This window comes from Podarcis pityusensis (assembly GCF_964106645.2).
Source record: "Podarcis pityusensis genome assembly, chromosome: 16".
NCBI classification, from domain to species: domain Eukaryota; kingdom Metazoa; phylum Chordata; class Lepidosauria; order Squamata; family Lacertidae; genus Podarcis; species Podarcis pityusensis.
Window position 1 is genome coordinate 3710701 of NC_138041.1, and position 26261 is coordinate 3736961.

Sequence of the window (26261 nt, forward strand, 5' to 3'; positions counted from 1 at the left end):
AGCCCGCGCTGGGGCACCTGGCAGGTATTTATTTGCATTTTCCACAGATGTTGATGGTTATGGGGTGGAATGCAGGACTGTGAAGGTCGTGAAGAGCCAGCTTCCCCTCCCTCCCTCCCTCCCGGGGCTTTGGAAAGATGGCCTGAAGTTTGTGCTCCAGACCAGGTAACAGATTGGTCTGTAAGGCAGGCATGTGTGCAACCTCTGGATCTTGCTGAACTACGACTCCCACCAGCCCTGACGGCAAGCGTGGCCAACGGCCAGGGAGGAGATGGGAGTTGTAGTTCAGCAACCTCAGGAGGGCCCAAGGCTCCCCCTGCCTGCTCCGACGGCATTCAAAATGTGTTTGCCAAGGGGGGTGTGCCAAGGGGTTGCTGTGCAGATGCCAGGCTGAATCAGTCATGGACTCGTGGCTGGTTTACCTGCTGGAAGCTGTCCCTCAAAAGCTGGTGGTCTTCCGGGTGGCAGAAGTCAACAATATCCTTTCCCAAGAGTTCCTAATTTTTTTCGTGGGGGGCGGGGAGAGAGAGAAAGAGTCAGAATGTCACTGCTGAAGGCAGGTTACCTTTTTCAATGAATCTGGGGACACTTTTCAACTTCAGTAGGAATGATAGGATTTTGTCAGAGGACTGATTTCTAAATCGGGGGACTGTCCCCGGGAAACCTTATGCTATACGCAACTTTCATTAATTTGAAAGCTGCATTTGACTCAATTTTGCGAGTAAGACTCTGGGATAAGCTGAACTCCTCAAATATAGACAAAAGACTGCTGTACTTGATTAAATGCTTATACAATGATACTGTGATGAAAGGCGTGCTGCTCTACAAATGGACAACTTACAAGCCACAAAGGGAGTTAAGCCAGGGTGTATTTTAGCCCCGGCACTGTTTAACTTATATATAAATGATATTGTCCAGAATGCTGGACTAAGCGGGCTTTTGGCCTGGACCCAGGGAGCCAATGTGCACCCAGCTCTTGCTGGGAACCCCCTCCTCCAGTTCCCCGCACCTGTGGCTGGTAGCCAACAGTGGCCACGCAACGGTGGTCGACGAAGGTGAAGAGGCAGTCGGTGTTGTGCCGCGAGATGAACTCTGTGGGCTGGCACACGGTGTTTATGTCCACGCAGCTGGGCGAGCTCGTGACCTGCAAGGGAAGGGAGACGCCAAGAGGTTAGGGGCCGGTTACAGAGAGGGGGCTAGGCAGGAGGGATTGGGCTTCCCGCTTGGAGGAGAGACAGCCCTTTCCCCCATAAGAAGGCGAGTTGGCAAGTGAGGGGAGGCAGGAAACTCTGCAGAAGGCCCCTGATTATTTCTCTTATTTCTCTTCTTCGGCAGCGGATTCTCCCTAAGAGCTGGGAGAGGCGAGGGACTGGGCCCTAATCTCTGCCATGCGCTCGCCAAACTGGCCATCTCGCGGGGATTCTTTAGCCATGATTCCCGCATTGCAGAGGGTTGGACTAGATGGCCCTTGGGTTGCCCTTTCAACTCTCCTACGATTCTACGAAAGTGGCCTCAGGCAAGCTGCCAGCCCTGCCCTGGAGCAACATGGGACAGCAATTGTGGTCCGGCTTTTGAGGCTCTCAGATAAGGACACCTGCTGCAATAAGGTACGAAGAAGGCTCAGCAATCGATGGCAACCTGGTTCCTGCGTCCTTTTGGGGCTTGAGGGAAAGGCTAACTCACCTGCAGCCTGCCGATGGCCACCAGGCAGAACTTGCTCCCCTGCCCAGCATCTGGGTCGTCATCCGGGAGGGAGACCCCTGTGGGTGGCAAGAAGGAGGAGTTGAGCTCAGAGCCAGGACAGGCTTTTCTCAAAGGTGGGTCTTTTCTGGTCTTAGTGGGTTAAAAAAATATATGCTATCGACCCCATGTGGCTGGTAGAGTGGGAGAAATTTGGTGGAGGTAGAGAGGGACCTAGTGATGTATGGAAGTGAGAGCTGGACCATAAAGAAGGTTGATCACCGAAGAATGGATGCTTTTGAATTCCGGTGCTGGAGGAGACTCTGGAGAGTCCCATGGACTGCAAGAAGATCCAACCTCTCCATTCTGAAGGAAACCAGCCCTGAGTGCTCACTGGAAGGACAGATCCTGAAGCTGAGGCTCCAAGACTTTGGCCACCTCATGAGAAGAGGAGACTCCCTGGAAAAGACCCTGATGTTGGGAAAGATGGAGGGCACAAGGAGAAGGGGGCGACAGAGGACGAGATGGTTGGACAGTGTTCTCGAAGCTACCAGCATGAGTTTGACCAAACTGCGGGAGGCAGTGGAAGACAGGAGGGCCTGGCATGCTCTGGTCCATGGGGTCACAAAGAGGCGGACACGACTAAACAACAAAGAGAGGGACCAGCATTGTGTGAAACACTTCTGAACCAAGGGGTAATTGGAAGCCTTTGAAAACAGGGGTCTCCGTGCGGAAACACTCGCGGGGTAAAATTAGTGGGTATCTTGCTATGGGAAAGGAGGGAGAAAACAACTGTCAGAGGGGAAGAAGAAGGGATGCAGTAATTAAAAAAAAACTGCTAGTGAATTTAAAAAAAGAAAGATGAGGGTAAGAGGGATGTGAAGGAATCTCAGAAAGGAAAATTGACAGTTATGTAGAAGAAAAATGAAAACAAGGGAAAGAAAATCTGAGCAAGTTAGGATGCATGGCATTATTTATGCATAGATACAACCTGAGCATAGGATGGAGGGGCTCACAGCATTCAAACTCCAGCAGATATTGCCTCCTCATTAAATTCCCAGCAAGATTATCAAATTGTAGCTTTGGATCCAGAACAGAGCAGGACAATCCTGTGTGTCTCCAGCTTCCAGCATCAGCCAACACACGCACACATTTTTTCCCCTCTCTTTTTCACACAGAGCGCCCCCTGGCCTATCGTTCTCCAGCCCAGGATGACTTGGCATACAGACAGGTAAGGTGGGAAAAGACCCATCCATTGGTCTCTATGGCAACCAAGCCCGCTCTTTGGACATGTATATGGCAGTACTTCAGCAGCCAGCTAAAGCTGGAATCTAGCAAAGAAACTTGTCTGAGCAGTTCAGTGGCTTCTTTTACTAGACTCTAAACCCACTGGATACAAGATCACAGGCCTGGAAGGGACCCATGAACATCGTCCAGACTTCCCACCCTCCTGATAAAAACCCTATAACACTTTATTTTTAGAACAGGACTTCAAAGTAACAGGAAATAAATGAATTAGCAGAAACATCAAAAAGGGGGGTCTTCCAGAATGAGACATTCAGGTGAGGTTACCTGCCGGTGGCCAGGCTTTGATGTAGCCTGTGCAGTGGACCACGACAAAATGAGGCTCGCCATCCTTCACAGCACCCAACCCATTCCTGGAAGGAGGGAACAGAGAGAAATATGTTGCCAGGGTTGCATTTGCTGATCCTACCGTGGCGGCGGGGATGAGAGTCCACCAGAACTCTCAGGAAAGGAACCTGCCAACAAAAAACCTCAGCTCTACCCCCTGCACTGATTTAACAAATGTGAGAGGCAGCGGTGGTATAGTGGTTAGAGTATCAGACCAGGACCTGGAAGATCAGAGTTTGACTACTCCGCTTTGCAACATGAAGCTAACATTGGGCTGCTCACTACCCCTTATCAGCCAACCAAACCCTGGCTCCCTGAACAACCAGTTTTACCGGGTCCTGTTTCTCATAAAGCTGAGGCGGTTCATGGAGACTGGATCCACCGTAGCATTGCCGCATCTGTGGAGCGAAGAACAGAAACAAACTCACGTTACTTCCACTTTCACCCAAAGATTCTGGTTCCTCCCGCCCCCGCAAGACGTTTGTACAGCGGTGCCTCGCAAGACAAAATTAATCTGTTCCGCGAGTCTCTTCGTCTTGCGGTTTTTTCGTCTTGCGAAGCACGGCTATTAGCGGCTTAGCGGCTATTAACGGCTTAGCGGCTTTAAGAAAAAGGAAACAAACTCGCAAGAGCTCGCAAGACGTTTTCGTCTTGCGAAGCAAGCCCATAGGGAAATTCGTCTTGCGGAACGACTCAAAAAACGGAAAACCCTTTCGTCTAGCGAGTTTTTCGTCTTGCGAGGCATTCGTCTTGCGGGGCACCACTGTATCTTCACTTAGGGACCAAGCTGGCCCACAGCCCTTTGCCTGCTTCCTTGTGGCAGAACTACACAGATTTGCTTCCATGCCGCCTGGCCAGGGAGCACTCCCAAAAGCCATGCTGTGGCTGCTTCTGGCCATGAAGCTAAGAGTCTACTGGATCAGGCCAGGGGCCCATCTAGTCCAGCGTCCTGTTCTCACAGTGGCTGAACAGATGCCTCTAGGAACCCCACAAGCAGGAATTGAGGACAAGAGCCCTCTCCCCTCCTGTGGTTTCCATAAACTTTTATTCAAAAACAATGCAGTTGCCATCCATTTCTGGGGACTTTTAAGGATGAAGGGGAGAAACCTGGAGCAGGAACCCCCAGCCCAGCCCTGCCCTGCCCGGAACATATTTACCCCTGTATGTTTTTAAATTTGCTGTAAGTCACCTGGAGACTGCTATATATCAGGCAACTGATGAACTGAATATTAATAATACTCTCTCCTTCCTCATCACCCACACAGCAGCGACGAATGTGTGAATTAACACTCATTTCAAAAACTCCCCAATCCATTTATATTTTATAGCAGGAGGCTTTTTAAAAATAACAATACTATTAATATACAGATTTGGCAGTTCGCTGAACAAGTGGTTAGTGGGGCTGTCCTTTTGTGCAATAGATTTTCTACATAAACCGGGTCCCTATTGGAAGCTTTGCTTGGATTTTCTCAGGGCTGCATTTTTATTTAAAGGTTTGTTCCCTGACCTGGGTATGAACCAGCGGTGTAGAAGTAAATTCTTAATACACTACGTTGCTTGGCACTTTTATTAACAGAAACATGGCCTTGAACGATCTCTCCTTTTCTGAAAGTTCAGCAATGAATTTATTACCGTATTTACTTGAATCTATTGCTCACCTTTTTTGGCCAAATTACGTTGTGAAAATTAAGGTGTGTGTTAGATTTGATGGCACATTTACATTTGCCAGCAAATACTTTTTTGGGGTTTCACGGTTCTGAAAATTGAGGCATGCATTAGATTTGATGGCGCATTAGACTCGAGTAAATATGGTAGCTACAATACACTTCCAAAGCACCATAGCATACTGTTGCATCGCACCAAGGCCTCTTAGCCTGCCCCTCTCACTTTTTCCTAAACTCAAAAGCCATAGATTCTGCTAGTTACTGCAGCCCCTGCAGCATTCTAGATCCTTTCATCCTTTGCCCTTCCCTAACCCTTTTCCCAGCTCTATAATACCCATTAACATGGTAAGACAACCAGAACCATACTCAGTGCCAGCTTCAATCCTCTACACAGGGGATGGGAATGTCCACTTCCTGAAACCCTGGAGAGCCTCTGCCCGTCAGTGTAGACAGCACTGGTCTAGATGGACCAAGAGTTTGACTCAGTATAAGATAGCTTCCAGTGATCCTGGGTTCTGAGGCCTGCTCATGTTTTGCCAAATCACGCTCTGGCACTGCACCCCAAGCAGGCCGTGACACTTCTCCTTGTTTGCGGTCCTTATTTACGCCCAGCATACGCAGAAACGACATGTGGGTTTTGTACGCGGAACCGAGGAGCCCCGTCCTACCTCATCCGACAAATGAAAGACCGCCGGGATCCCATGCACATCCGCATGGATTGCTGCCCTTCCTTCTTGACGGTCCCTGTCTTCAGGTCCAGGATGCGACCTGGGAAACAGGAAATCGTCACTGTCACAGTCAAAAATGTGAGGGCAGTTTTGCTCAGGAGAAACCTACCTTTCAAGGTTGTTGTTGGGGTTTTTTGCACTCCCCAGCAAAAGGAATGCACATGGCAGACAGTTAAGAATTGACTCAAATGTGGACACTTACAGTAGCTTCTATGGCTCCCATTAACCATGTACTAGCATTCTCTGGTTTGTGCTCTATGGAGAAGTTGCAGCAACTTCCAATCACTTCCTCTCCAGTTTATGCACCTGCTCCCGATGGGCTGCGCACACACAGCCGGAGATTATGCCTGTGTGGAAACTTCCCCTGCTCCTCCCCTTTCAATTCCCTCCTGGTTCTGGGAGACAGTGGTTCTTCACTTGCCTGACCTGCCTCTTTCTCCTCTTCTTCCGACCCATTCTGTGCTCCACCCTCCAGCTCTGAAGATTCCCCTGCCACAGACTCTTGCCTCCTGGCTGACACAGGCCCCCACAGATCATTGACCGCCTCTCCCAAGTCAGACTCCAGCCCTCTCCCCCCCCCCCCCCCGCAATGTACCCTCACCAGCGCTCTGCCCGTCCCCAACAGCAGGTGTATTCTGTGATGTAAAAACCTCAGAAGAGCCCTGCTGGATCAGGACCAAAGGAGCCCATCTAGTCCAGCATCCTTTTCTCACAGCAGTCAAATGACCCAAACTACCCAGGAATCTAGACAGATTGCCTCAGGACCTGGAGGCTCAATGGGAACATCTGAAGAGCTGGATCAGGCCAACGGCCCGTCCAGTCCAGCATCTTGTTCTCACAGTGGTGAACCAGGAGCCTGTGGGAAACTTGCAAGCAGGATTTGAGTTCAAGAGCAACTCTGCCCTCTTGTGGTTTCCAGCGAGTGGTACTGGGTTCTGCTTCCCCAAGGTGACTGCATTGTGGCCATTCTGAGCGGAATGGCAGGGCGCTAAAAAGCAGGGCGAAGCATAAATCCCGGGACATCCACGGTTATGAAATGTTAACAGGATTTCAGCAGGAAGTTACAGGACATGCGGTGACTGGGATGGTGGTGGCAGGACAGCCGAGCTCACCCGTGAGGGCGTTCTCCGACGTGGAGAGCTGTTCCCGCAGCTTGTCCACGTCGTCGGGGTGCACCTGGTCGTAGAGGGTGCTGCCGAACCACTGGGACTGGGGCTGGTTCAGGACAGGCGTCACGGAGTCGGAGACGTAGACCACCCGGCCCGTCTCGCAGGACACGATGAAGAGGAACCCATCGGCTGCCTCTAGAATCAAGTGTTTGAGCTCCTGCAGAGAGAGAGAGAGATGGCAGAGCATTAAGCTCAGTAGTGTCCACACTGACTGGCAGCAGACATTCCCATCCCTACCTGGAGATGCCAGCAATTGGATCTGGAACCTTTTGCATGCAAAGCATGTGCTCTACCCCCAAGGCAATGCTCCCGAAAAATAAACTCAAGATTCTAGTCCTCATGACTCTGAATAAGAACACTGGGAGCTACTTTGCCCCCAAGGGGTCTCTGGGGATTGAGAGAGCAAGTCTCTTCCAGCCTTACGTGGAAAATCATTTATTATATTTGTACTCCACCTTTCTTCCAAGGACCTCAAGGTGGCGAACACAGTTTTCCTCTTCCTCCACTTTATCATCGTAACAACCCTGCGAGGGAGGGGAGGCTGAGAGAGGCAGTGACTGGCCCAACCAAGGCCCCCCACAGTGAGGTTCCTGGCTGAGCGGGGATTCGAACCCTGCTCTCCCAGGTCCTGGTCCGACACCCACACTGGCGTTTCTCAAACTTGGTTCCCCAGCCATTGTTGGATTACAGCTCCCATCATCCCTAGGTAGCAGGACCAGCGGTCCGGGATGATCGACTCTCATGGGACCAAATATACACTGGGGGCAAATCCAATCCAATTCAAACCCGGAAATAGTGGGAGAGAGTCGGAGAGTCCTCGCGGTACATGAGGAGAGCCCAAAGAGGACGTCAGGGAGGGTGGAGGAAGCCCCGAAGGCACAGCAGGGATTTGTTTAGGCTGCTCAGCCTCTCCGGCTAACAGCTGCTGCAGCAGCAGCTGCTGCCACTTTTATTTACCCGTACTCCAGCCTCCTGGAGGCCCCAGAACTTCCAATTCTAGTTATGGATATTTTTGGATCCAGTATTTTTGCTCTGGGTTGGAGAAAGCACAGAGGGCGTTTAAAGGGTGCTCCCTACTTACACACATGGAGGCCCTGTACATAACCCCCGCGTTAAGTAGGGGGACAGGACGCCTGTGTCGGAATTCCGTACGGCCGAGCTACTCCTCCTCGGATGTTCCTCCGGCGGTGATTAACGACCTAAGCCTTTGATGAGGCTTCAGGCACGTTCCCTCATCCATCCAAGCAGCAGAAAGATGAGAAATATAAGCTACATTGCTAGGTTTTATTTCTAACTACGCAGACAGAAAATAATATACATCCTCTCTCTGTGAGAGTCAGTGAACCAACTGAGACAAAGAAACAGGAAACCAGTAACAACAACATCCATCTCCCGTCTCCCGTGAGACTTCCAACAGTCTGGAATGTAAACAGAGTCTTGTGACTCCAAAAACTGGACAGTGGCATAAACAGATATCTAACAGCCTGTACCTGGTCAGTGAGGAAGGAAGGCTTGTAGGTGCCGTCAGTGGAGGTGTTCCCAGTGCCCCGCAGGGACTTCATGTGCGAGACGGCCATGCGCAGGATGGTGAGCTTGTCCGGCTTGCGGGCCAGGGCGCTGCAGGTGGGGACCATGTCTGACAGCTCCGTTATGTAGGCCGTCATCTTGTTCCTCCGGCGGCGCTCGATCTCGCTGTGGTTCTCCCTGCAGGTTGGCGGGAGGGTGAAAGGAGGCAGGCCGGTTAGTTCACAAGGCTCCAGTGGCCAACCCTGCGCACGGTCACACGAGAGGAGGAGGAGGAGGAGGAAAGGAATGGATGCGGGGCCAGGAATCGTGGTTAGAGGCTGCAAAACTCTCATGCTGGACATGCAACAGGAAAGGTGCAAGAGAAACTTCCGGCCGCTTCAAAACAGGAACAACCATAGAAGCAGCTCGACTGCACTTGGAGCCAAAAGGACCATCGGGTGCTGGGTTCTGCTTCCGGCAACTGGCAGCCAGTTAGGTGCCTTTGGGATGCTCACAGGGCACAGCAGTTGAGAGCATGAAAAGAGCCCTGTAGCCAGATCAGGCCACTGGGGGCCCATGTGGTCTGGCACCCTGCTCTCACGGTGGCCAAAAGCCCCTAAGCATTGAGACAGGCTGCCTCTGGATCTCAGTAGCTGAGAAACAAGCTGAGCAAAGCTTGTTTGTTGGGGCAATGCATAGTCAACCTGTGATTAAGCAAACCACAGTTATTGTTACGTGCAAACCAGGCCCTCAGGCGTGGCAAGGATGTAACAGGCCACTTTAAAGGAAACGTTCGCAGATTGGACTGTGAAAGCCATCCTCCCTTCCAACACTCCTCCCCTCCAAAAAAAAGATTACACTGGGCTTCCTACAAGGAAAAAAGAAACCAGGTTAGAGGCAACGGAATGAGTCTGATGTGTGGCAAGCGTGGAATGGGAGATGGAACTGGATGGATGGTGGAGTGAAGACGGAACAAGTATTTTTTTTCTTTAATGGAAAAAAAGTAGGCTTGGAATTGTCCATCTTGACAGCTAATTTTTGGGAACCTTTGGCTGGGATCTCGTGCTTCCCAGTACAAACACACAAAGGTACCAAGTGAAGCGAAAAAAGGGAGCAACTTTTCCGCGGAGCAGACTTACGGGCTTCTCTGCAGAACTCCTCGCCAGTGCTCCCCCCTACATCCCTTCTCTGCACAAGACGTTGGGGGGGCCTGGCACTAGTGCGACTCGCAGAGTAATCATGGGAGATCTTGGCTTTGGCTGAATTGGGCGCCCACAAAAAGCTGAGAATCTTGACACCTGACAAGAAATCCTTCAGATCCTCAAGAGCCTTCTCCTCCCCCCAAACCAGGTGTGGCGAAACCTTTGGCCCTCCAGCTGTTTATTTATTGCTGATTGATTGATTGATTGATTGATTGCACTTAGATCCCACCTCCTTTCCCCCAAGGAGCTCACAGTACATGGCTCCCCCCCCCCACTTTATCCTCACAAGAACCCTGTGAGGTAGGTGAGGCTGAGAGAGGCAGCGACTGGCCTACGGTTCCTTCGTGGCTAAGTGGTCTCTACAAGGTCCTAGGTCTCTACAAGGTCCTAGTCCAACACGGACCACTGCACCGCAATGGCTCCCAGTCTGTTGCTGAACTACAGCTCCCATCAGCAAGCATGGCCAATGGCCAGGCATGATGATGATGATGGGAGTTGTAGTCCAGCATAATCCAGAGGGCCAGAGATTCCCCCACACCTGACATAAGGGGGAGGGAGACGGCTGCAGCCCCAGGAGGCTTCTTCGGCCCAGGGAATGGGGTGGCTCTCCAAGGTAACTGTTGGAACTACAGTGGTACCTCGCAAGACAAATGCCTCGCAAGACAAAAAACTTGCTAGACGAAAGGGTTTTTTGTTTTTTGAGCTGCTTCGCAAGACGATTTTCCCTATGGGCTTGCTTCGCAAGACGGAAACGTCTTGCAAGTTTGTTTCCTTTTTCTTAACACCGTTAATACAGTTGCGACTTGACTTCGAGGAGCAACTCATAGAATGCGGTGTGGTAGCCTTTTTTGAGGTTTTTAAAGACTTTGGTGATTTTTGAAGCTTTTCCAAAACTTTCCCGACACTGTGCTTCGCAAGACGAAAAAAATCGCAAGACGACAAAACTCGCGGAACGAATTAATTTCGTCTTGCGAGGCACCACTGTACAACTCCCAGCAATGTCATCATCAACCCTGACTGCTGGGCCAGCCTGGCAGGGGCTGATGCTCATTGGGAGTTCAAGAACACCTGGAGGACACCTGGAGGAGATGCTTTTCTCTAGACCTTCTTTATTGTCCTGAAATGCTGTAACACAGACACACATGCTACAGAAAAACAACCTTGCAGAAACTGTTGCTGTTCTCTCTCTACCTGCCTTGGGTTCTATACTCCCAATATTCCAACTCGCTTTCTGCTACAGTTTGGACATGACAAATCTTCAGCTCTCAGTTATGTTCAGGATTATCATCCTACTTGAACCAAGCCTCTGTGCTTGCTATCTGCTGCATCTATTGTGGATTGTGGCTTTTCCCTCTGAACCAGCCCAGAAGGAAATTTCACCTTGCCAGCTCCATCCCTATGACTCTACCCCACAGCAAAACCATCTGAAAGCCTTCCCCCAACTCCTGAAGAAAGACTTCAACACAATGCATCGGGTGGGACTTTGCTCTTCTAGGTTGCGGGCAGTTTGGAAGTAAAAGAAAAGAGTCCAGCCGTAGATTCTCGCAAAAGTGGAGGCCTGTCTTGTCCAGCATCCTATCTGCACAGCCGCCAAATGCCCCTAGGAAGCGAGATAGACTGCCTCTGGACCTGGAGATTCCAGAAGAGCCTGGCTGCTGGATCAGACCAAGGGGGTCCCACCTAGTCCAGCGTCCGATTCTCACAGCAGCCAACCAGAGACGCCCCAACAGAAACCCCACAAGTTCTACTGAAAGGGCACGGTACCAATAAATAAATTTAAAGGTTTCCACATAGATGCAGGGAGAGAGTCTCAACACGCTCAGCAGGCTCAGGTGCCACCTCAAGCACCGAAATCAAGATTAAGCTGCAAAAAATAAAAAGGATTCTAGAAGTGCTTGCCGCTGCTACCTGTGGCGCTGTTGTTAATGTAGGTTAAATGTCTCTCTCACCCACCCACCCCAAGCATTGCAATCAAGGGGCCGGCGGCTTTGGACTGGCGATAAGAGGAGCCTGAGAGGAGATATGCTAGGCATCTTCAAATATCTCAAGGGCTGTCACATGGAAGAAGGAACAAGCTTGTTTTCTCCTGCTCTGGGGGGCAATGGCTTCAGGTTACAAAGAAAGGAGAGTCCGACGAAACATCAGGAAGAACTTTCTGACAGTAAGAGCTGTTCGACAGTGGAAGAGACTCCCACTAGAAGTGGTGGGCTCTCCTTCCTTGGAGGTGTTTAAGCTGAGGTTGGATGGCCATCTGTCATGGATGCTTTAGCTGAGATTCCTGCATTGGACTGGATGTGTTGGACTGGATGACCCTTGGGGTCGGACTGGATGACCCTCGGGGTCCCTTCCAACTCAATTCTATAACTGCCTCCCAGTTTTGACTGGGCTAAGGAGTGGCAGCCAAGGTCCTTTTGGTCGCCCCATTAAAAAACCAGCCTGCCATCAAGTCCCCCTGTTGATCGGGCAGCCAGATGAGGCATAAGCGATGCCAGCTGCCGACCCCCTCACAAAGGCCGGCTTCGTCATAAGCCAGTAGAGCAGGAACAAAGACAGCTGCCTTATACAGAGTCAGCCCACTGGTCCATCCAGCTCAGTATCGTCAGCACTGACTGGCAGCAGCATCTCAAAGATTTCAGACTTAAGAGGCCATTCCTGGTCCTACCTGGAGATACCAGGGATCTTCTGCATGCAAAGCAGGTAATCTGAAACTCAGCTATAGCCCTTACCCTAAAATAAAGTAAGAATCCAGTCCTCATGGCTCTGAACGAAGGGTTTCTACCAAGCCAGAGCCTTGCTCTGCCTTGTCTACACTGACCTGCTGAAGTTCTCCAGGGTTTCAGGCATGAAACATTTGCAGCTCCACCTGAACTGGGAAATGAACCCGGGTTCATTTGAATGCTGCTGCTGAGCCCCTTGCCCTTATTTTGCAGCCCACCCTGCTTCTGAAAGAGCCAAACATGCCGCTCATCAAACCAAACCGGGAAAGGTGCTGATTTTTCAGGTAAGTCTCGTGTTTGGGTTCAAGACCTCGATTTAAGGAAGGAAGCGGGTGAGGGCAGGGAGACTATTAAGAGGAGGCGGACGGGGAGGGGTGTCACAGAGGAGGAAAAGAGGAGGAGGAGGAGAAGGAGCTCTGCTTTGCCATGCTTAAATAAAAAACACACACAACCAAATCTCCATTCTCCTACCTGGCCAGTCTTTCCTTATCCGCTGAGCTCTGCTCATCATCAGACCTGGAAATAAAAGGGGTGAGCTAAGCTAAAACTGGGGAGGAAAAAAATGTATTTTAAAGTAACAGGGAATAAAAGAAAGGAGGGGGGGGATGTAACAGGAGACCCAATTCATCTGCAATAAGAAGCGGAAGGTGGGTGGGGGGTGTCATGACTTTGCTGGCATTCTGGAACCAGCTACAGGCTGGGTGCTGTACGCCCTGCGTGAGAGGAAAAGGTCTCCGCCCAGAGGGGCTTACAAACCGTGTTAGAGACACGGATGAGGGTGGAGAGAGAAAAAAGAAGAGGTGAGGGAAGAGGAGAAAGTCTGGCCAGAGTATAGTGTGGAGCAAGTGAAGGACGAGTCAGGTGGCACAGCAGGACCCCACAAAAGACACTATGTATGTATGTATGTATTTACTTTTATTTCACTATATATACAGAGAGCATTATTGTAAAACAAACAGCACTAAACCTCAACCTCAAAGCATGTTACAAAAAGAATAAAACAAAGCATCGGAGGGGAAAACCTGTGTGTGTGTGCTAAACTAAAACCCAGAGTAAAACACACAGAATATGTACTTGGAGAGCCTTTGCCTAAACAAAAATGTTTCTACCAGACATCAAGAACAGTACAGTAAAGGCACCAGTCTGATGCGTCAATAGGCAGGGAGTTCCAAAGTGTGGGGGCTGCCATACCAAAAGAGTGGAGCAAATATTTACGTGGCACCTGGAACACTGCCAGTTCCACAGGCTGGAGCAGCTCACTAGAATGTAAGCCCCAGGACTTGGTTCTAATACTAGGGGAGCTGTAAGTCCCTTGCAACATGCAAAGGCATGAGAGGCAGAGGGCCTCTGAGAGCGTGCAGAGCACCTTGCTGCTGACCAAGACACAGCCATGTGGGTTGAGAAGTGCAAAGGCAAGCTTTCATGAACGCCATTCCCACATCCCAAAAAGGAAAGGTGGGATGATTAATAATAATAATAATAATAATAATATGGAATGGAAAGTTCTCAGCAGGGAAACAGATTGGCTATTAGTTACGGTTTTGCAGCACTGCGTGAAGACTTAAAAAGGGGAAAAAAAAATCCTGAGGCTTTTAATTCTTAACCTGTGGTGGAACTGGTTCAACCGCTGCCTGCTGTTAGTTTTTAAAATAATGACTGTCGCTTTCCAAAGGAGTCCTGATGCAACTTGCGAATGTCACAAAATACAAAATATAGTCGGACAATAAAGGACGTGTTAAAAACAAGTAGCCTAAAAGTGTTCATCCAAGAAAGGTTACTGAGCCACACGAAATATCCACGCTGCCAAAGGAATGCCAGACCCCTCAGCGCTGTCCAAATCGCCTGGGGAAATATTGGAAAGCAAACCACAGAAAAGGCCAGGAATGTTCCTCATACTGGTCTGCCTAGTTCAGTACTGTTCACACTGACTGGCAGTGGCTTTCCAGGGTTTTAGGCAGCGAATCTTTCCAAGATGACCCCAGTGGGGACTGAACCTGGGACCTTCTGAATGCAAAGCAGGTGCTCTACTACTGAGCTTCCATATGCATAAGCTAAGATTCTAGTCCTCAGGGTTCTGAAGGAAGGACCAGTTAAAAATAGGAACACAGGAAGCTGCCTTATACCGGGTCAGGTCACTTAACTCAGCACTGTCCACCCTGACTCTCCAGGTCTCAGACCAGGATATTTCCCTCTCCCTACCTTGGGAGATGCTGGGGCCTTCTGCAGGCAAAGCAGGTGTTCTGCCACTGAAGCTGCAGACCTGCCCCAAATAATTATCCAATTAAAACAGCAGTGGTAGCATCCAGGCTGCCTTTTAAGCCCTGCCACTTCCCCCTTTCAAATCTTAAAAAAACTGGGTTTGAAGCCAGATTTGGTGGGGGAAGGAAACCTGGGTTGCAGCTTTAAAAGAAACGCCCCACCGCCGCCACCCCCGAACGACTGATGCAAATCCAGCAGAGCGGTTTTTGCAAGTCAGAAGGAGGAGGAAACAGAGAAATCTCCACCCCTTCTCAAAATCTAAGCAATCCTCCAGAACTGAGAAGCAGAAATCTTGTGAGCAGCCTTTCCCAGCAGGCAAACAGCTACGAAGGGAGGCAGGGATATTGCATTGGGTGCCAGTAACTTCTTTTGGTTCCCATTGCATCTCAGCTAGTAATCAACTTGCAACGAAGAACCTGAACCCAAGCCTGTATTTTTCCTCCTCCCTCCCACTCAATTTTTCCTTTTGTGTCTTTTTTTAAAAAGGATTGTTAAATCTTTTTTTAAAAAAGTTATACTTTTTACATTACAAAATCAAAAATATATAACAGAAACGATAAAGAGAAATGAAAATGAAGAGGTGTTAAAAAAGTGATGTGTAAGCCACTCTGGGAGCAGGATTAAAAAAAAAATACCAAAATGAATAAGAAGAAGAACAACATAGGGAGATCAGAAGAGCCTGGCTGCTGGATCAGGCCCAGTGATCCAGATGCCCAAGTGGGAAGGCCGCCAGCAGGACTTGGGCGCCAGAGCAGCTCCCCCCCCGGGGGGGGGGGTTTCCTGCAACTGTTATCCAGACACATGGCTGGCTCCCAGTGTGGAGGCAGAGAATAGCCATTGTGGCTAGGAGCCATCGATAGCACTCTCCTCCTCCATGAATTTGACTAATCCTCTTTTGAAGGCATCCAAGTTGGCGGCCCTCAACTGTGGGAGCAAGTGCCGTAGTTGAGCCGTGTGAAGAAGCACTTTGAAAGCAAAAGTTTTATTTTACAGTCCTTTCAGCTCATGCATCCGAACCTCCTCCCCATCGGAAAAGACTGTCTCCGTACTAAGTAAGGTAGGTAAGTCATGGGTAGGTAAACTAAGGCCTAGAGGCCGGATCCTACCCAATCGCCTTCTAAATCAAGACCGCAGACGGTCCAGGAATCAGCGTGTTTTACATGAGTAGAATGTGTGCTTTTATTTAAAATGCATTTCTGGGTTATTTGTGGGGCATAGGAATTCGTTCATATATATGTTTTCAAAATATAGTCCGGCCTACACAAGGTCTGAGGGACAGTGGACCAGCCCCTTGCTGAAAAAGTTTGCTGATCCCTGAGCTAAGTCCTTGTTACCACGGGTGTTGAAATCCCCCATGAATTGCAACCTTGCACGAGGGCACCCATTTTGAAGACGGGAGTAAATAACCCTCTGAGTGATCCCAACATGACGGATCATGCAACTGGGGGACAGGCCTAACTCGTAGGGTGGAAGATACACCTTAATAAGTAACAAGGATGATATGGTACAGCGGCATCTTATGTGGGGGTTCGGTTCCAAGTGTTCCGTGCATACACGGTAACGTGTAGACTCAAAACCTTGGAGCCATCCCTGCGCCAGCACCCCTGGGCTTTTGGAGCTGGTGTGTTGAGAAGGGCTGGCCCGCCAAGCAAGGCAGAGCGTTTATACGCTCTTTCCACACCAGGAAAACCTGGCACAAAAAGAGCTTTTGCGGTCTCTCGCCTTGCTTACCAGGCAAGGCCTGCTTGGGACACGGGCTCTGGGTTGCTCTCGCGAAATCTTGTGGGGCTGTCCTAAGTTTTCATGAAATCTCGCGCTTCTGCAGCTGGCGCACCGAGAGGGCCTTGCACAGAAAGCAAGTCAGGGAGCTTAAAAGCTCTTTTCATGCAGGAAGAACCTTGCGTGCTTTTAATTTGCGTGATTTCACCCAGCCGGCCTTCAACCACACAAGGTTGAAACCGCACAGGTTTAATGTGTGCAAGTTGCCACCGTTCTGTACTTCCGTTTTCATATGCAGGAGGTGGAGGTTATGCCCTGGTCTTACTGGGCAAACCACAAAGGACTTCTTTGCCATGCTGAAAACTGGTGAATCAAGCCAGAATCATCAGTGAAAGGATTTTGAGGCTAGGTTTGGATCTGGGCAAGGAGCCCAAGCTGACTGGCTGCTCCTGCTGACTCACAGAGCTCAGCCCCTTAAGAGAGATTTCCTGCAAGTGACAGGCACCAAAGATAACAGCAGGCAGATGGTGGGGGCCAGCTCCCCAGCTTTAAAAAAAAGGAAGAAGAAAGAAGACCGGCTTTTGACCTTTAAACAGCAAAATGGCCTCACTTCGAACCAGGATTGCACAAGGCAGGCGAGTGTTAAAACTCATTGTGGGCAACAGTTTCTCTCGCCAGCGAGGCAGAGATGCCTATCTTTGAAGAGGAAGAAGAGGAACAGGAAGAAAAATCCCCCCTCCAATTTAAGACGTTTGCGCAATCCATTCCGACGCAGGCCAGGGATTAAAAAGAAGTCGCTGGATGGCTGCAGGTATGAGGCAATTCAACGGAAAGAATAGCCTGACCTCAGGCAACCGGATATGAGCAAACTCCTTGACCTGCCTGTTGAGACAGTGTGGCAGGTCCAAACAAACCACAGGATTTAAATTTTAAAAATTTATGTCTCACTTTCCCATCAGGCGCCTCCCTCCCTCTGTTATTTACGCCCAGCTTCCGCCAGCTTCCCATCCCACCCCTGCCTCAGTTTACCACCTGGTGCTTGCCTTCTCTTTCTCCCCAGCCCCATATTCCTGCCTCCGTTTCCCCACCCAGTGCCTGCCTTCTGTCTCTTTCCCCCCAGGAGCAAGTTGCTCTGAGAGCTTTGCCATTTAAAAAGCAACAAGTAATAATAATTTTTAAAACCCTGGCTTTGCAGTCTGCTGCCCCCACGAAAGAGCAGCTGCATTCTTCTAATTAGCCGTGCTTACAAACAAACTGAAAATTACTCCAGCCACCACTCCCCGCACCCCAAATTTCGAGAAAGAGGCTATTTGCTTTGCTGTTTCAAAGGCAGAGTTTTCGGAGGGATTGGGAGGTGGGAGAAGGCGCAGGGGGAGGGAGGGAAGGAGGGCTGGGTCACATGGGATGCTTTGAGCTGGGGCAGAGATGGATGAAAGGCCACCTGGCGCTCAGGTGAGTGGCACATGCCAATGGTACAGCGCCTGGGCCTCGATGACTCCTGCAGGGCAGAGGCGCTGGAGGAAGCCTTACCTAGCAAACCGCTCCTTGTCGTTCGGGAGCTGGTCATCATCGCACCTAGGAGAAGAATCGGGAGAAGGAAGACATGAGAAACGGGCAGCTTCGAACAGCACGGAACGGCCTGTGCCTCTTTGGACAACGGCCTGGGCCACAACTGCTGAGACTTGGGAGACTGTTTCATCCTGATCGTTAGAATTCCAAGCCTTGGCAAGTCACCGTTCTTGGAAGAAGAATATTATTCTTTATTTGCAATATAAATGTTATACAGTGGTACCTCTGGTTGCGAATGGGATCCATTCCGGAGTCCCATTTGCAACCTGAAAAGAATGCGTCTGCGGGTCGCGATTCGCCGCTTCTGTGCATGCGCATGACGTCATTTTGCGCGACTGTGCATGCGCGAGCAGCAAAACCCAAAAAATAACCCATTCCATTACTTCTGGGTTGCTGCAGGACGCAACTTGAAAACGCACAACCTGAAGCAAATGTAACATGAGGTATGAATGTACAGTGGTACCTCGGGTTACAGACACTTTAGGTTGCAGATGCTTCAGGTTACAGACTCTGCTAACCCAGAAATAGTACCTCGGGTTAAGAACTTTGCTTCAGGATGAGAACAGAAATCGTGCAGCGGCGGCAGCAGGAGGCCCCATTAGCTGAAGTGGTGCTTCAGGTTAAGAACAGGTTCAGCTTAAGAATGGACCTCCGGAACCAATTAAGTACTTAACCTGAGGTACCACTGTATATGCAAATATTTTATCTGCAAATACAGCAGCTCAGGTCCATGTGGGTGCTTTGTACAGTCCTTTTCTTTTAGTCGCCTTCTTTTGAAACAGAAAGTATGGTGGTGAATTTTTCTTGATTCACCTTTTTGTAAACTGCTTTGAGGTTTTTACAGCCCAGCGGTATATAAATTTTATGAAACCAACTAACTGGCTAAGAAATACAGGCTCAGAAGACCTGCCAGCCTGGATCTCCTACAGACAACGTCACTGTGGCTTGAAGAGATTAAGCTTTTGAACAATGACTGTTTCAGAGCTGTAGCTCATCAGGAATCCCATACAGGATGAGATGGTGTTGCAGGACTACGTAGCCTAGTTCATCAGGGATCCCAGGCTAGATCATGGAATCACTGAAGTGTGGGGTTGGACGGGATCCCAAGGGTCAACTAATTCAAACATCTGCACTGCAGGAATCACAGCTAAAGGAAGCTATCCAATTTCTGTTTAAAAACCTGCAATGGATGATAGCCCAACATCTTCTGAAGGAGTCCGTTCTACTGTCAGATAGCTCTTACCCTCAGAAAGTTCTTCCAGATGTTTTGCTGGAATCTCCTTTCTTGTAACTTGAACCCACAGCTTCTGGAGCAGTGGCAAATAAGTTTACTCCATCTTACATTTGACAGACCTTCAGATATGTGAAGACGGCTATCTTATCACCCCATAGTTTTCTCTTCCGCAGGCTAAACATACCCAACTCCCTCAACCATCCCTCATAAGGCTTGGTTCCCAGACCCTTGATTATCTCGGTCGCCAGACTCCACACACATTCCAGCCTAAACATATCATTCTTAAGATATTATAATGTTGCAGCTCTACGTAGCCATGCTCATCAGGGATCTTCCGCTAGACACGACGATATTGCTGCACTACGTAGCCTATCAAGCTTGGCTATGCACTGGCATCACTAAGGACAAAACAAAGCCTTCTGTAAATGAAGGAGATGCTTCCTGCACTAGACACATGAGTCATCCCAGCCAATCAGGGATACCAGAGAGAAAAGAATTTGACCTCAGCTCTTGCACAGCCAAGTCCCACTCCCTTCTATTTTCTGATGAGCCTTTTCACAAGACGGATCCCTCTCTCGCTTTGGCTCAGCACAAGTCCCCAAGTCCCTTGCCACTGGAAGTCCGTCTCACCTGAGAAATTTGCTGTTCCCTTCTCCATCGTCATCAAAATCGAGCCTGGAGAACAAGAGCAAGAATGACTGTTATCTCAGCTGCAACAAACCTCCCCTCGGACTCCCAGCAGGTGAAGAAAATGAATGCCAAGCAGAGAGCAGAGTCTTGAAACTCGAGAGGGCTCCAAGGATGTTGAAATTTAGGTGTAGGGTTTACTGTACCGCCTCCCACCTGGCCTGGTCTCAACTCATCCCAAAACTCTTCCCAGAGGCAGCAAAAGAGGAGCCCTGTACCTGTTCTTGGACTCCAGCTCCCATCAGCCCCAACGCCAGCAAGGACAACAATAAAGGATGATGGGAGTTGTAGTCCAACAACATCGGGGGGGGGGGCAGGCAGCAAGCTGGTTTTGCCTCAGCAGGAGAGATGGGAAGAGGCTCATCCCAACAGCTTTGCCGACGGCCCAGCTCCATCAGGCGCCTGCTCCTACCCCTGAATTGTGCCAGCACTTGGTCATTATAAGAGGAGATATTTAAGAATTGGTGCCTGAGTTTGATTTTCTCCCCTTTCCCCTCCCCGTCCCTTTTCCTTTGTGTGTCATGCTTTTTTGTAAGGCTGTGGCAGAGACTGCCTTGTTTTAATGGATAGCATGTAAGCCACGCTGAGAACCTTTTCGGCTGAAGAGCAAGGTACAAATGCTCCCAATAAATAACAATAAATTCTAAAAACAGGCGGGAAGCCTAAATGCAGCTCTCCTGGCCTCACTAGCTGGAATCCAAGACCCTCCTTCAGGCCACGCCCTCTCCCAATAGGCCACACCCCTCATAGTCCTGCTTCGTGCCTTCAACTGTTTCTTCCTGGCTGGGATGTGTCTGCTGAACTGTGATGTCATCTTCTGTTTGCATGGAAGGAGGGAGGCGTGTGTGCACGTACGAGAAATGTCTGAAGTTGCTGCCCGTACCAATTTTTGTACAGTAAGCCCGCAACTTGTGCAGGGGTTACATTCCAGAGATTGCGCCTGAAGCCAAAAATTACTTAAAGTCAAAGCACACTGGGTTCAACGGTGGGTGGGATTGCCCAAGTCTTTTTTCTCAGATGCCCGTCCACTTTTTATTTTTATTTTTTGCCAAGTGTGTAAAATTGAATGCACACAAGTTAAATGTGTGTAGGTTGTGGGCTTGCTGTACCAGCAAACATATTTGCAGATGCTAATGTACTTTTGAACTACATTCCTGTAGCATGGAGATTAAAGGGCAGGACAGCAAAAGTGGAATTTGTGAGCCTTTGTGGTAGCCAAGAAACTTAAAACTTCGAATTTGGAAGGCTGAACATCCACTGTCTATCACAAAATGGCCTTGAGAATCTCACCAGCCCTGGCTACATTTGAACACACTTCCTACAAACGCATCAGTCTCGTAGGTGTACTTATTTTGGCTGGCTTAGAGCAATATTTCTATTTAAGATGGATGTACTGATGTTTATTGCATTCTTAATGTAAGCTGATGGATTGTTTTTGCTATTTTAAAGCTCCTCTTCATTTTTTGTCTCTTTCTTCTTTGTTAAATTGCTATTCAAGAATCAGCTTTCTTAAAAAGAGAAACTTCTGGCTTCTGGGATGAATCTGATAGAGCAAAGGGAGAGTTGTATCCATGACGCCACTTGCTTTTGCCTCTGGCCCTGCCCAACAAAGGTTCGTGGCCCCCAGAAGGTTACATGCGGCCCTTGGGTTGGAAGGGGGGAACACCCACCCCGCCGAGCATCCTCATTCCAAGTGACCACCGGAGCCACCCTTACCCCGTCCTGCGCTTGTTTGCTCTCTGGACAATGCTCCCTCCAGAACACGCGTCGGGTCCAGGCGTCCCTGAAGCAGAGCCCAGCAAGGGGACATCCGATGCCATTTCTGGAAGGAGAGGGGGAAAGACGAGAGGGGAAGTGAGGCATCATCCCCTTCAAGCCCTAAATGGCCTCGGTCCAGAATACCTGAAGGAGCGTCTCCACCCCCATCGTTCAGCCCGGACACTGAGGTCCAGCTCCGAGGGCCTTCTGGCTGTTCACTCCCTGCGAGAAGCCAAGTTACAGGGAACCAGGCAGAGGGCCTTCTCGGTAGTGGCGCCCGCCCTGTGGAATGCCCTCCCACCAGATGTCAAAGAGAACAACAACTACCAGACTTTTAGAAGACATCTGAAAGCAGCCCTTGATGTTTGATGTATTACGGTATTTTAATATTTTTTGGGAAGCCGCCCAGAGTGGCTGGGGAAGCCCAGCCAGATGGGTGGGGTACAAATAATAAATTATTATCATCATCATCATCATCATCCCAAGAGGGCAGCAGACATCTGCTTTGGGTTGCTCCGCCGACTGGCTGGCTTGCCAGGCAAACAGCGCATCGCCAGAGCTGAGCCTTCTACATACACCCACAGCAGGATGGAAGTACCAGACTTTCTGGCACATCCCTCTGAAGAAAACACACTGGACGCCAGAGAGAAAACATGCACAACTCAAAGGGGAAATGTGTCTGGCTTTTAAGAAGGCGATGTCAGGATCAAAGTCGCTCATCGTTCCCACTTAGTCACAATCTGAGGTTGTGCGAATACTGGAAGATCTGGGACAAACAGAAGGAAGGACTTCTTCGCACAGTGCAGAATTATGGATTTTGCTCCCACAAAAAGACAACAACGGGTGTTGCCTTGGAGGGGCTTTATTTATTTAGGGGAAGGTTTTATGACACCGTGTGGACCCTGCAAAACAACTCCAGTTTGAATGAATGGTGAGCACTCGTCCCATAAGAAACACCCATCTGGAAGCCCCCAAAGTCTCCTGTCCCCAGGTGCCCAACAGAGGGAAAAAGAAAAGCAAGTACTTCTTAATGCAGCGCCGCGTTAAACTATGGAATTCTCTCCCATTGGAGACAGTGGTGATCACCAACTTGGATGGTTTTAAAAGAGGAATGAGACAAATTCATTAAGGAGAAGGCTAGGCTCTGTCTCCAGAGTTAGAGGCAGCAACGCTACTGAAATCCAGTTGCTAGAAACCGCAGGCAGGAGAGAGTAGTTCTTGCGCTCAGGTCCTGCCTTTGAGCACTGGGGCATTTGGTTGGCCTCTCCTGATGTCCCTATGGAACCTCCATGTCCAGAGGCAGTCTACCTCCATTCCTAATTTCTTTGGGGCATTTGGCCACTGTGAGAACAGGACCGAGGACTAGATGGGCCACTGGCCTGATCCGGCAGGCTCTTCTCATATTCTAATTTGCCCCTCAAATAACAAACCGTTGACTCAATTGGGCTGCCACAGATGGAAGAACGCTTGGAGCAATAAAAGCGCATCGCGGGCATGGCATGTTTTATGCCGCGGCACTCACGGAAAAGAACGAAACAATACCCACAAAGATAATTTAAAATCCTACTGCAGGCTTCTCTCAGGACTCCGTTCCCTCTGAGGCAGGCCCGATCTAATTAATACCACAAGGCTGTAAAACTCAGAGAACAAGCCATAAACCATCTGAAGTGCTCTTAGGGGCTTCAATCTCCCTGCCTTGCTTCTCTGGGTGTTTTTTTTGCGAAGAGTTAATAAGATCATATTCATGTACAAAGCCTTTAGAGACTGTCCAGAACAGAAAGGCAGTCAGGAAAAGAGCAGCAATGACGCAACACCAGTCTAAGTTCTGCTCCTTACAACCCTTTTACGAATTGAAAAAATAAAATAAAATCAATTTTCTGCCTGCAGCTGACAGTGGAGAAGGAGTCTGCTGAAAATGAAAGGTTTCCTGGCAGGGAAAGGGGAAAAAGCAGAAGACCAAAAGCCCGCTCAAGGAGGGGAACTCTTAAGAGCGCCAAGAGTGGTCAGGCGATATCCCTCCCCACCATTCCTCTCACAGAGCTCCCTGTGATGAGGGACTGAGTGCTAAACCACTCTGGGAATTGGAGTCCAAAATATCTGAAAGGCGATGTCCTCTCCTTTCGTTTCTGCCCTGGTGACTCCCCATCTTCCATCCTCCATAACGGCGGGAGAACCACCATTTTCCAGCAGGCCTATGTCCTTCATCCTACACGTCTATTCTCAGAGAAGACATGCCATAGAAACAGGGAGACCACCGTCTCCAGCTCTTGAGGAGGCAGCTGGTCCATCTAGGCCAATGGGGCAGTGCCTCACCAACCCCTGCCAGCTGCCTGCCTTCTTGGTTGCTGCCAGTCCAACGTCTCATCAGCTTCCTCCTTGGTCTGAGTTGCCCCTTATAGACAGAACTCAACAGGGAGGAGACAAAACTAGAATTTGCTCTAGCACCACCTACTGCTGGTCTCCCTGCCTTAAAGGTAAAGGACCCCCGACAGTTAAGTCCAGTCGCGAACGACTCTGGGATTACGGCGCTCATCTCGCTTTACCGGCCGAGGGAGCCGGCGTTTGTCCACAGACAGTTTTTCCAGGCCATGTGGCCAGCATGACTAAGCCGCTTCTGGCGAAACCAGAGCAGCGCACGGAAACACCATTCACCTTCCCGCCAGAGAGGTACCTATTTATCTACTTGCACTGGTGTGCTTTTGAACCGCTAGTTGGCAGGAGCTGGGACCAAGCAACGTGGGGAATCGCACCGCTGACCTTCCGATCAGCAAGCCCTAGGCTCTGTGGTTTAGACCACAGCGCCACCCTGCCTTACGTCCTACCAATTTCAACAGGCAACACCAGGGGCAGTCCCTGCCTTCAAGCACTACCTGCCAGCTGAAATGAAACTGCCTAGAGTAATATAAACTGCCTGATGAACTTTATGCAGATGCCCTTACGGAGATATTTCCTTTCTTTGGTTCAACAAAAGGTTAGCAGGCAACCAGGGCAAGTGGCAAACAAGCAGCTCTCTGGGTCTGAGGACCAGTTCCTGCAGACACCTGACATCCCCTTCAAAGTTGCTGCTGCCAAAATCCAACGCTGAACCAAAGGCGTGGCCAAACGGGTTCTCCCCATCTTATCCTCACAACAACCCTGTGAGGTAGGTCAGGCTGGCAGGTCACCCAATGAGCTTAAGAAGAGCTTGCTGGATCTTGCCAATGGCCCATCGAGGCCAGCATCCTGTTCTCAATGCAGCCACCCAGTTGCCTCTTTTGGGAAACCCGCTTTCCGAAATCGGTTTTCAAAATCAGAGGCTCAGCATGGCAAGCCATCATGGCTAGTAAAGGTAAAGGGACCCCTGACCATTAGGTCCAGCCGTGACCGACTCTGGGGTTGCGGCGCTCATCTCACTTTATTGGCCGAGGGAGCCGGTGTCTGTCCGCAGACAGCTTCCGGGTCATGTGGCCAGCATGACCAAGCTGCTTCTGGCGAACCAGAGCAGCGCACGGAAACGCCGTTTACCTTCCCGCCGGAGCGGTACCTATTTATCTACTTGCACTTTTTTTTGATGTGCTTTCGAATTGCTAGGTTGGCAGGAATCATGGCTAGTAGCCATTGACAATTTTCTCCACACCTCACAATTCATGCCTCCCCCTGCTTATGTCCCATGCATTTAAATATATCAGAGTCGATGAAATATATAGTAGAAACACTCAAGGAAAATCTGCCTGTAGTTTTATATGCACTACATTGAGATTTTGTGCCAATTAATCCCAACTTCCTCCCCTCACTTCTACGTGCCCTACTCCACTTTGCACCCCTAACAGGAGAAAACGCAACATCATTAATGGTTAAACCAAGCCATTTCTTGGCTTGCAGAGCTCCCCCCACCCAGACTGTGCATGAATCTATAGGTCGCCTTCCTGTGTCTCCCTAAATGTCCCTGCTCTTGCATTCCAGAAATCGCACTACGGCCCAGTCACCCTTGTCATCCGCCCACATCCCCAAATCATGCAGCCAAGGGTGTGTTTTTCTATTTGTTTGATCCTAACGTAATCTTAAATTTCATCACATTTTCTTGTGTTGTGTATTTAATCAGTCAATATTTTTCTTTTCATTTTTAGAGAAAGGTCGGCTATTAATCCCTTAATAAAGAAAAGGGTCATTTCCATTGGCAGTGCCCCCTCCCCAAGCCAAGACGCCCCCCCCTCAAATCCTAACTCCAACTAAACCTTTTCCAAAGGGGTACCCAGGAAAAGTCTGCAGCAGAAAAAAGTGCTGTCATGCCCAAAAGCTGATTTCACGATAAATGTGTTATTTCAGGGGAACCCTATTATCCAGCTCATTTACGTCACTCGAAGTCCTGAGCCACCCCATTCCCCTCTCAGCCCACAACTGCCACAGCATCCTCAAGTCATTCTTACCTGTACTGTACTTTTCCCATCACTCCAAGCCCCTGCCCCACTTATAACCCTATGCTCCCCATGCTATTAAGAACCCTTTGGCCACACCCCCAGTCAAGCCACACACTCCACCATCCCAAAGAAACTCCCCTCTGCAGGGGTGGCCCCCAGATTTGCTTCAGCTCCCCCAAACCTCTACGTCTGAACCTTCCCCCCCCCAATATCTCATGATTCCATGTAGCCCTCCACTCCCCACAATTCACCTACAGTCATCCTTAATCTATAACCCCTGCCTGCTCACAGAGACGCTCATCCTAGAACTCTCCATTATCCCAAACTGCAAGTCTAAGCC

The 26261-nt window shown here is 49.7% G+C and overlaps 1 protein-coding gene across 3 annotated transcripts in view; it reads right to left on the reverse strand.

The window, feature by feature from the left end:
• Positions 1 to 26261, reverse strand: part of ARNT (aryl hydrocarbon receptor nuclear translocator) — a 38341-nt gene that overhangs the window by 11360 nt on the left and 720 nt on the right. For 2 of the 3 annotated variants that reach the window (XM_080984586.1, XM_080984585.1), the window contains exons 2-13: positions 21483 to 21588; positions 19710 to 19754; positions 17807 to 17851; positions 12770 to 12814; positions 8364 to 8577; positions 6817 to 7030; positions 5645 to 5744; positions 3645 to 3710; positions 3253 to 3338; positions 1684 to 1760; positions 1010 to 1144; positions 423 to 497 (exon numbers count right to left, since the gene is read on the reverse strand). In XM_080984586.1, coding sequence (XP_080840712.1) covers positions 423 to 497; positions 1010 to 1144; positions 1684 to 1760; positions 3253 to 3338; positions 3645 to 3710; positions 5645 to 5744; positions 6817 to 7030; positions 8364 to 8577; positions 12770 to 12814; positions 17807 to 17851; positions 19710 to 19754; positions 21483 to 21588 — 1208 coding nt within the window. The remainder of the gene's footprint in view (positions 1 to 422; positions 498 to 1009; positions 1145 to 1683; positions 1761 to 3252; positions 3339 to 3644; positions 3711 to 5644; positions 5745 to 6816; positions 7031 to 8363; positions 8578 to 12769; positions 12815 to 17806; positions 17852 to 19709; positions 19755 to 21482; positions 21589 to 26261) is intronic. The other variant, XM_080984587.1, reaches the window with a different exon arrangement.